The sequence below is a fragment of the Tasmannia lanceolata genome, unplaced genomic scaffold (assembly GCF_043159265.1).
Source record: "Tasmannia lanceolata isolate RefF3 unplaced genomic scaffold, GAP_Taslan_0.1 ptg000015l, whole genome shotgun sequence".
NCBI lineage: Eukaryota > Viridiplantae > Streptophyta > Magnoliopsida > Canellales > Winteraceae > Tasmannia > Tasmannia lanceolata.
The window spans coordinates 34,286,087-34,297,569 of NW_027518692.1; the positions used below are offsets into that span (position 1 = coordinate 34,286,087).

The 11,483-nt window shown below is 37.8% G+C and overlaps 1 protein-coding gene across 2 annotated transcripts; it reads left to right on the top strand.

Annotated features, from left to right (window-relative positions):
* Positions 1–166: 166 nt before the first annotated feature.
* Positions 167–5,462, top strand: LOC143845966 (uncharacterized). 2 transcript variants are annotated; one of them, XM_077354369.1, is made up of 7 exons: positions 167–474; positions 2,403–2,500; positions 3,296–3,601; positions 4,125–4,286; positions 4,601–4,712; positions 4,905–4,986; positions 5,068–5,462. In XM_077354369.1, exons 1-7 carry the CDS (start codon positions 449–451, stop codon positions 5,257–5,259), a joined length of 978 nt encoding a protein of 325 aa, XP_077210484.1. In that variant the 5' UTR covers positions 167–448; the 3' UTR covers positions 5,260–5,462. The 2 variants fall into 2 exon arrangements, with proteins under 2 accessions (XP_077210484.1, XP_077210485.1); XM_077354370.1 differs by having other exon boundaries at positions 168–474; positions 2,423–2,500.
* The last annotated feature ends 6,021 nt before the right edge of the window (positions 5,463–11,483 follow it).

An 11,483-nucleotide genomic window follows, 5' to 3' on the forward strand; every position in this document is an offset into this window, starting at 1 on the left:
AAGGCATAAAGATGAACATTAAACGTCAAACTCCCAGCACAAATTCCCATCCCTTTCAACAAATCCCTTTACAGCCTCCCTAAGCCTAGCAAGAACAATTGATTTTTAAAAAGATAACATTTCTACGCACAAAGCTAGCTTTTTAATGAAAATATAGCTAAAAAAGCATATAGAAAAAAGGAAGCGAAATCTAGGCAACAAGGTAAAGGGGAAATCCTTTACTTCATGCACCAACTTTGTTAGATCCAAACCAAGCTCTGAATGCAAAGAATATATCACCTTGCTTGCCCCCCCTTCCCCTATGACACCAGCTAAGACTAATAAACAAACCTTCACAAACCTTCCTTCCTCTCTTACACTGTTGCTTCAAATAAGCCTCCAATTGTTCTCCTCTTCCACATCCTCAAACCCAACTCTCAGAAGAAGCTAAAGCTCCAGAGGACACCCAATGGAAAGCTTGGTTAAACAGTTTAGGTAACTCTAAATGCGACAATGCTTTTTGCAAATCCTTATTTTTCGTAGCTGTTGAGGTGATCTAGCCTCCATTGCAGAAGCTGATTTTGATGCAATAGAGCTTCGACCCTATCAGAACTTATACCACCTCTTTGATAACTTTAAAAGGATAGATCTTTGCATTCATTAAGGCACTGCTTCTTTCGACGTAAGATGGGTGTAAGACAAATTTTACGCCCATTTTGGCATAAAACAACTTTTAACCCCATTTTTAAGTGGAAAAATGGGCATCTGATTTGTTTTACTCCCATTTTACGTTGAAAGAAATGAAGCCTAAGAGAAGAAGACAAAAAAAAGGAGAGAGAACATATTAACAAATTGTGACTCCTAGTTTTACCATAGTTATAATTTTTTTTATCTTTGATTTTGTAGGGAGGGAAAAAATCAATTGAACTTCAAAATAGTTTTTTTTATTTTTACCATAGTTATAATAGTTGTGTATCTTTTTTCTTTTTTTTGAATGGTAATAGTTGTGTTTCTATCTTCAAAATATATATTTAATGGCTTCTAAAGAGGCCTTAATATCAAATTTGTAAATAAGATTAACTTCAAATAATCTTAATCGCAAATAGGGACTGATCTTGATGTAATCCAAATAAGTCATAAGTTTTTTGGATTTTTCTGCATTTTTTGAAAAGGTACAATGCAAAGAATAGAGAAAATAAATATTAAATTTAAATAAAAAGATTATGGCTTGCATTTTTGTTCAATTACCAAACTCAATATTCAAAGACCACATAATACCATAAATATATATACACATATATACGAGGAAAGTGTTCCAGCGCTGTAGAGCAGGGAGCTCCCTCCGCTTTAGTGGCTTATAAAGCCTCCCATTCGTCACTTTTTTGTGGAAGCGCAAAGGTGGACCTGCTATACGAATCAATGGGAGGCTTTATAAGCCACTAAAGCGAAGGAAGCTCCCTGCGCTGCAGCGCAAGAACGCTTTTCTCATTATATATATATACTAGTAAAAACCTCGTGCGATGCACGGGCCGACAAAGAACTGTACGGACCACATCATAGGTTGATCCAAACCGTCCATGTGATGGAACACAACATCAATAGGTTGTGCCCGTAAAATCATTTCCATTGGCTGATCCTAGCCCTCCAATCTATAGAGGTTTCCATAATCTGCTGTTCCTCTGAAGGTGCCTGGAATTTGTAGATATTTTTAAAGGTGTGCGGAATTCGTAATATCCTCAAAAAATAATAAGGAAAAGTAGTTTTTTCAGTAATTGTCATATCCAGGTACTCGTTGTCCTTAATTTCCCTTATTATTTCTAACTTCTTTCTTTACGTATTATTGCTAGCCACCTTTCAAGAAATAGTATTTCGGTGCAGTTTTTCATCACATCTAATAAGACAAATCTCTGAATACATACAATTGCAAAGGATGGGCGAGACGTAGCGTTTGGAGAAGGTGGTTAGCAAATCAAGATTCAAAATTACCAGCAACGTGTTAATGCGACAGATTTTGCAAATAATTCCGAACATTCATACCTTTTTTACCCTCACATAGCTAGTATGTACATATATGTGGGGAAGGCAAAAAAGGGTAAAAATCATCCACATTGGCGTGTTAAATGAACAAAATTCTCTCCTTTTCTCTTCTGATATATATATATATATAATTTATTCGGGAAGCAAATATCTAAAACACTAAAAAGAGTAAAAACAAAATGATTTACACCTAGAATACATATATTTTTGTGTCCTTTATGTTTTATGTTCCTAAGTGGGAGTATTTGCACTATTTTCTTATAAGGTTGAATCTATTGACCAAATTATCTACACCAAGAATACATATTTTTTTTGTATCCTTAATGTTTTCTGTTTATTTGCAGTATTTTCTTTTAAGGTTGAAATATTGACCCTGACTTTGTCAGGATGAGATTTTCTGGTGTAGAACAGGATAACCAAGAAGAGTCCAACAAATTAAGAGAAAGGAGGATACCACCACAAAAATCACAATCCTTCAAAGCAGGTAGTCATGGATATTTCACATCCTCTTTGTTTTTTCTTTATTTTTTGTGTGAGAGGTTAGAGATGGGTGTTGGAGATCAAAAGTATAAATGGGATCCAGTGGCTTGCTGATTCAAACCATTATTTTCTGGCCCTACAATAGGGTCACACTCAAGATCCTAGATTAGAAATCTGAACCCACCAATTTGTGAAGGTTTTTGCATTGTTGCCTTCCTTTTCAATTTCAATCATACAAACCACAAGGGTTAGGATCATCAGATAGAGAAGATTGTTTTTGGGGGAAGAGCCTATCCATGGTGGGGACCAAAAAATGGATGTTAGATCACTAAACAGGCGGACTCTACCTGTACTTTTGACAGCCCTTATTCTCTCTACAGAAAGATTGGGCTAGAAACCAAATAATTTGCCCGTAAATCAACCATTTTCTTTAATAACAGTTCATTTTGATTTTCTATTTCCCTTTTTTGAATCATTAAAAACACATCTTTTTGCTTTTATCATGAACCAAAACCCTTCAAGATAGATGTTGCCCATCAAAGTTCAGTTTTTTCTTAGTCTTTTTTAAATGCAAACATTTCTACTAATTTTTTTTTTTAAGATTCTGTTTTTCCTATTTTTGCTGGGTAAGTTAGAATTTTACCCTTTGAATATCACACACTAAATACCCATTTTTCATAAGAGGGTGGAATCAAACCCAAAAACCTTTCAGAGCACTGGACCATTAGCCTACAGTTACAAATGCATCCATAGGAAAAAATTTGGAAAACAGACCTCTTCAATGTGTCGAATTTTACAGACAAAAAGAAGGAACAGAGCTGGTTCAGGAGGCAGATCTCTGGCGGAATGAGTCGAGAAACGAAGTCCAGCGACAAAGGTGAGTTCGAGACTGCCATTGCTGCAGCTGCATTCGCCATTACAACACTCGAAGAAGCAGACTTCTTGAATCAGAAAAGGTTGTCGACTGATAAATCGTCTAAACCCTCTCTGACGAAGAGCATGAGCAAGAAAGAGGAAGCCTCTATGGCCAAGACCAAGACCAAGAAAGACGATAGTGGGATCGGGCAATTCGACTATGGAAGGTTTACTAGACAGCGGTTTACTGGTAAGTAAGCAAATGAAGGTTAACAATAGGGAAATGATTTCAACACAAACATGTTTTGATACAAGACGCTCATGTTTCTTGTCTTTCAGCATTTAAAGAGCTGTAAAAGCAAAAGCACTTACCTGACAATTAAATACTGAAAGACAAGATACATGAGCGCATGTATCAAAACACAGTTGTGCTGAAATCATTTACCTAACAATATATAGGTAATTTTCTGTGAAACAACCAATTACTCCATAAGAGCAAGCTGTTAGAGTTGTTGTTATTTAACCATTTATACTTTAATACTCCCCCTCACGTCTGGCCCCGCCTTTTTGGGTTATGGCTGTACATGTGAATTTTTAATATCATGGAGTTGTTGGGTTTTGAACCCAAGACCTGCCGTGAAGCAATAGCTCTGATACCATGTGAAACAACCAATTACTCCAAAATCTTAAGCTATTGAGTTGGTGTTATTTAATCATTTATACTTCATCAAACATTTCTTCCCGGAGAAAAATAACAATCTGTTGTGTATCAGGGGAAGCTTCAATGAAGAAACCAGAAGTTGAGCCAAAACTGCCTGAAAAGGCGGCTCCTACAGCTCCAGAAAAGGTCAATTTTAAGGCCCCATCACTCAGAAAACCTCCAACTTTCACTGAGAAGTACCAGGATTATAAAACAGGCAGTACAAAATCTGAAGGTGGGCCTGTGAAACAACCAATTACTCCAAAAGCTTAAGCTGTTAGAGTTGATGTTATTTATTCATTTGTACTTCAACACTCCCCCTCATGCGTGGCCCCCTTTTTTTTGGGTTGGCGGTACACATGGCACATGAGGCCCCTCTCTTAGGTTGGCCATCCACTTGGATTTTTAATATCAAGGACTTTGGGTTTTGAACCAAGGACCTGCTGTGACTCTGTGAGGCAATAGCTCTGGTACCATGCGAAACAACCAATTACTCCAAAAGCTTAAGCTGTTAGAGTTGGCATTATTTAATTATTTATACTTCAACAGGGCCAAAACCAAATGCTTCATCTCCTGTAAAACCTACTACGACTCAAGCAGACAGTGACAGAGGAAAGGCGGACACTTGGGAGAAGGCCGAGATGGCGAAGATAAAAACCCGGTAATTATATTGTTTCAGCAGTGCCATGGAGAAGTTACAAGACAACTTAAAATCAGGCTCTTAATAAAACACCAAGTTTTGATTCTTAAACCATGCTTAAATTTAACAGTAACTCTCCTTCAAATGCACGAAGCCATAGCCATGTTACTAGAATTCAGGTTTTCCCCATTTCTAATAAGCTAATGATTTCAGGTATGAAAAGCAGAGGACCACTATTCTTTCTTGGGAGAACGAAAAGAAGACAAACGCAAGACGTCGATTGGACAGAAAAGAGGTTTTTATAACTACCCTTGAAGCTTTGTAACTGAAATTTAATCTGATTATCAGTACTGATCATCCAGTTTTCTAATTGCAGAGAGAATTGGAGAAGCGGAGAGCAACAGCCTCACAAGAATACCGCAACGAAATAGCAAGAATCGATAAGATTGCAGGAGGGGCAAAAGCACTCACAGAGGAGAGGAAAAGAAATGAGGAGTCCAAGACAAGGGAGAAGGCTAAGAAGATCAGAACAACGGGGAGGATTCCAGCCACATGTTTCTGTTTTTGATTACACAAATCCAGTTGGTTATAGGATTGAAACTACAATTTGCCGGTCACAAAAATATTTCTTTTGCCATTTATATGCAATTCTGAGGGCATGCCCAATTATCCTCAGGAATAATATTGTATTATGTACAAAGAAATACATATGCACATGTATCTATAGTTCTATAAATGATTCAGTGTGGGTTCAGGAAGTAGGAAATTCAAGTAACCCAAAAGAAAGAGTGTGATATCACATGAAACGGATGAAAGAGTGAAATAACTAAGGGATTGTCCACCATCAACATCAATGAAACATTCATGGTTAAATCGACTTAACACCACCATATCAAATGAGAGAAAGAATTGGGTACTTGAGGAATTCTTTGGTGAGGATAATTTGGATCTTCGTATAAAATATGGAGCCAAACTGTTGGATTCTGAGATGTGACACCATTGTTTTAGCTTGCTGTAGCTGAAACGTGAAAATGACGCTGCTAAATCCAAAAATTATCAAAGTGAAGGGTGATGTGTCCCTCTTCCTAAATAATCAAATAAATATGGTATGACTAAACACAAACATCTTTTCCATACATTAGAGGGGGTAAGCATGCCACCCATCATATTTTAAATAATAAGACAACTTTCTGTCCTTTTGGAATGCTAAATAACAAAATTTGGAATGCTAACTAAGAAAATGTTGGCCTTCATGATTCTAGAATTGGTAGCAACTCAGTAACTTCATATATAATGACTTGGGGAAGGTTGCTTAACATCAAGAGTTCCAAAACCCTGTTAATTATTTTAATTCGAAGTAACCAAACTGCAGGTGTTATGTAACGAAAAAGGAAATATGACTATATTTGTGTTAGGGAAATGATATTTACGCCCCTTTTATCACCAGGGACACCCATTTGCCAGTGTACTTTGCAATCCAAACCACTGGATTTTTCTGACATAAAGTACATTAGGTCCCTTTTTGCCATTGATACACTGACGCTGGGTGTCCCTGGTGATGAAAAGGGGCGTAAATATCACTTCCCTTGTGTTACTCAACCAAGTCATTAATTAGTAAATATGAAATGGTCCCATCCTGATGCATGAGTTTCACTCAGTTAAGCAAGGTTGGGTGTTCAAAAGAACAAAGACCGCATTCAATGCAGGAGCTAAAGGTAGCAAAGGCATACTAATAAGATACAATGCAGATACAATGGCCAAATTTGGATAACTTGTTACCATGTTATGAGTATCAGTACAAGGTTTCAGAACTCAAACAACTTCTCAGAAAACAGTCTCAAACAAGATACAGGTAATGTCAAGGAGGCACCTCACCTTGTTCAGAATTTTTTTTCCCATTAGAAGGGACTCATACATGTTCTTGAGTACCACGTGCGAATACTCCTCTGGTATGGAAAGTTCTTAATGTTGATTGAGTCCTACTGCTTCTCCGACGCCCTTTTTATAGAAATATGGGACAAATTGAAGGAAAAGACTGACCCATTCGGTGACTTTTGTAGTCGCTCTCACTAAACTGGGATCTGAACTATGACTCAGATCAAGTTTTGATCCAGTTCTAAAAATCTCAGAGAAAAAAAAAACAGCAATCATGCTCGAATTTTAAAAATTGGAGCTAGAACATTGTTACCATCTCTATCTAATCAATATGGTGCCACAGAATAATATGACAACTCATCTTTTTTAATTTATTTTCCATGTTTTCTTTCCAAAAATCATAGATATCAGTTTTTCATTTTTTTTTTTCTAAAAGAATTAATCTCTTTACCTCCAAGCGAGAAGAACAATATGAGTACTCTATTTCATTTCACACTTCATATAAAATGCCCAAATCATAGATGTTGGTAGTCCATTTTATTATTACAGCTGAATGACATAAAAAAGCTTCAGATTCCCAAGTCAGCAGCATAGAAATTCAACAGTGTTTCATGCATTTTACAGGAAAGAAAATCCAAACTTAGTGCTGTTAATGAAATAGGCTATTGATATCGGCACTACCATGTTTTAATAACTGCACAAACTCAGTTTGTCTTTATCTTTTATAATTGGCTTCTGACAACTTTTTGGGAAATATAATAACCTGTGACAGAATCGACAAAATGATTTGGTGCAATCATCAAAACATGGTAGTGCCAATATCAGTAGCCATGAAATATTGCTGTACAATTCATGGGATGATTTGCTCTCCTTTTCTTAAAATTTGCAAACATTCTTCTAATTTCATATATTATTCTCAATGTAAACAAAATCTAAAATTTCTTTAAAATTCACCAGTTCATATTTAAATTCAAACAACTAAGACATCAGCTTCATACACTAATAAAAAAAAAAGAACAGAGAAAATGTCATCAATTCCCAAACAAAAAAATGCGAAGGAAAAAAAAGACAGAAACCCTAATTCCTCACCTGAGCGGAAAACTTTCTCCCTAAAAAAAAGACAGAAACCCTTAAAAAAGGAATAGAATAAGGCTATTGATATTGGCACTCTCATGTTTTGATAATGGGCCGAACTCATGTTGTTTTATATTATTTAATCAGTAGTCAAAAGCTATTTCAATTCCCAAAAGGCACTCAGTAGCCCAAATTAGTACCCTTTATCCACGACTTTGGATCAGGATTGGATTTCAGATGATTGAGAAGAAAAGGGAAACGCCACTTCGTCACTTCTTCCTTGGGATCTAAAGCATTTCCAAACAAAATAACTTTTCTAGAGCGATACGATGCCAAATTGAAATGTCATCACACGTAGAATGTAAACAACATGTCGACACACGACAATATGTGAACGACTCACCTTAAACATCGATGCACGAAAACGCAAACAACACGGTCAATGCGCGCATAATGCAAACGATTCAGGACCAACATACATTTGATTAACTTGCTAACAAAACAACAAAATAAATGCCTGCGCGAGGGATAGGGGACCTAAAGAGAAAGGCTCACCCGAGAAGATGAATCGATTCCGTCGTGTCTTTTAAGTCTTTGAGGACAAGCTACAGCTATGAAAAGAAAAATAACAGTGCAGAAAAGTAAAGATAAATGTAAATACTATGACATGTTTGATGTTAATACTGGCACCTATTCTTCCCAAGTAGTCATATTCCTAATCCTATTTATAACTTCCTTTTGTAACTCTGGTCCACGTCCGTGAGTGCAGATTTGCTGTAAGTGCCCACTTTCATTTTAAATTTTAAACTTACACTCGTGGGAGAATAATTGTTGCCTACATCTACTTAAAATAGTGATACCTGGTGTGTAACTGCTTTGACTCCAAAGAAAAATTTAAAAATGGGTGCAAATATAAACTCAAAGTGACTCTCACCCTCACTCTCACTCTCACTCTCACTACAACTAGGGAGCTGAGCCAACAAAGAGGGGCCACAGGACATGGGAAACAAGAGAACATTTCAACAGTGTGTCGGCGACACTTGTTGCCCCCATCTATTTACTATTGTTTGCTAACTATCAGACCTGATGTATGACACCAATGGTCCCACCTGGTTGGGTTGTAACGTGACCCATCTCTTAAAATCACCCTTATTTTTAACTTGACTTACTACTCTCTATGTGCATGAGGGAGCGAGAGGGAGTAAGGTGAAAAAATTGACGGGAGTTTGACTTTTTTTGAAAGAAAGGCATTTCGCGGCCCGCTTTTGCATGAGTGAGCAGCCATCAATGAATAAGACAAAATCTGTTGAAAAGTAAGGCTATGTGGCTGCTCTCTCGTGCAACAGCCGGCCTCGAAATGCCTTTCTGTGGTGGTCCCTAGCAAATCCCTCAAAGGGCAAATACTTCCCCTTATAATGAATGCATTATTGCATTATGATCTCCCTTCAATACTTCCATGAAAGATCTCTTAAGAGGGCAAATGAGTTCATCCTTAGTGGAATAGTGGGGCAAGAAGACCACACCTTACTTTGGGAAGTGATATATTCGCAACAGTAAGATTGCTCCATTGTGACAGTCACGGGTTCAAGTCACGGAAACAGTCTCTCTGTAAAACAGGAGTAAGGATGCGTATATCTAGCCCTCCCCAGACCCCACAATGGTGGGAGCCTCATGCACTGGGCCGCCCTTTCTTTATATATTCGCATCATTTTCTTCTCCAGGCCACCCCCTCTAGCTAGTGTATTTATGACACCACAGAGGGGTGGCCCGGGGAAGAAAGGGGGGAGGAATATATCATTTCCCCATATTTTTATCCTCATTTGAAGTTTAAAATATTGTGTCAATGGATTAGGTCACACAGAGACACTCCACATGTATATGTTTTTTTGATGGGCACCACATGTATATTTGTCTTTGGACATACTCCTATTAAAGAGGTGGTTGGTTCATAAATATACACACACGCACGTGCATACGCATACTTAAAAAGGACACACATATATGACAAGAGATATGCCAGTAGTGTGTGGGCCTTACCACCCAAGACCGGATAAAATGGTCCCGATCGTCCCTACCAGAGAACTTTCCGGTAGGGTTAGTTCACATCCCTACACAAGACTAGGGTTTGAATCTCTGATTTGATTTACCAATCAACTTGCATTCGATATTTAGCTTCATTTATACAGAGAATGTATATGATGGGTGGCCGTGAAAACACGTGAAGTCTAAAAAAAGTAGGTACGGCCCACTTTTTTTGATGATCCAAACCGTTCATCTGTTTGGGCACACCCCAAGAATCATTTCAATAGGATGATCCTAGCCCTCCAATCTGTTTAAGATTCCATAAATGATTTTTGGAAATCTCCTTTTTCAGATCAGTTCAGATCGGAGGGTATGGATCATCCTATGGAAATGATTTTTGAGGTACAACCTATTTACGTTGTGCCCAAACAGATGAACGGTTTGGATCATAAAAAAAAGTGCGTCGTACCTACTTTTTTAAACTTCACGTGTTTTCACGGCCACCCATCATATAAATTCTCCATCATTTATACATTGCATAACACAAAAGGAGAGAAAAGATAATTTCACATTGAGGTGTTATTTTATGATTTTCTTAGTGTTTTATTATGAGTTTGAGAGACTTAAATTTGTCTTAAGGAATTTATATGTTTATGATTTTGTGTTAATTAAAGACTTTATCAAATTGCTCATGTAACTAGAGGAAAATGCCAAAAAATTGAGTTGAGATTCTTCTATAGTAATTATGAAAGAGGACGTCTGGGACACGTGGCAGCAAGATGAGGACCTATACAGCTTATTGAGGATGCCAAGTGGCAGGATGTCGGCAGGACCATGTGTCAAGACAGAATCCGGCCCCACAAGGTAACATATTATATTAATATCAAAGATAAATTAGGTTGGAAATCTGTGTCGGGTCTCATACCCCTAAGCCAGTAAGCCCTGACCGGTAAGGCATTAACCTAACACTCGGGGTTAGATGCTTGTAGCCAATATAAATTAATTCTTTAGTTGACAAGCTTAATTTTACTCATTTCGAAGTTTAGACTAGTTTGAGAGCTTAGTTTGTCCTTACTCCTAGATTTGTGTTATGTGTCACTCCCTCAAAAGTCCCAAGAGGACTTTATTAGATGAATAGCATTCTATCCATGGTAGAGTACCATCGAGGGGTGCAAGTTTGGCACTGTGAGCCTGGGCCTAGCCTTGAGCCCGAACACGGTTTGGGCTGGATTATTTTCCAACAGTGAGGATGGGCTTGGGTTTACTTTTGTAGGCGTGACCTGGGTCAAGGTTGAGGTTTTTTAAGCCCTGACTCACAGGGTAGGCCTCGGCTAAGATAATGGGATCTAGGGTTGGACTTGGGTTTTGAAAAGCCCGGCCCAACCCGACCCTATTGCAGCCCTAGTACCATCCTTAGTGATTGAGCTTCTAGCTCGATCGCTCAAGGCTTTGTTTTTCAACCCTAAGGTGGGAGGTTTAATCCCAACTCACCCACCAAAAAATAGAGTACAGAGATGTTTACTTTGCAAATCTGTTGAGACTGTAATTAGTTTTCAGTATATTTCGAAACCCTAGTTCTTTTACTTTCCCGACAAAAAGAGGGAGAGAGATGTTGACTTTACAAATCCACTACTAAGACTGTAATTAGTTTTCAGTATATTTGGAAACCCATGTTATTTACTTCCCCGACAACCAGAGAGATAGAGATAGAGGGAGAGTTTCTTGCCACCACAAGTTCTCAATGAATGAGTTGTACATAAGACTTTCTTGAGAGGGAGGGAGAGATTCTTGCCACCACAATTAAGTTCTCTAAATGAATGA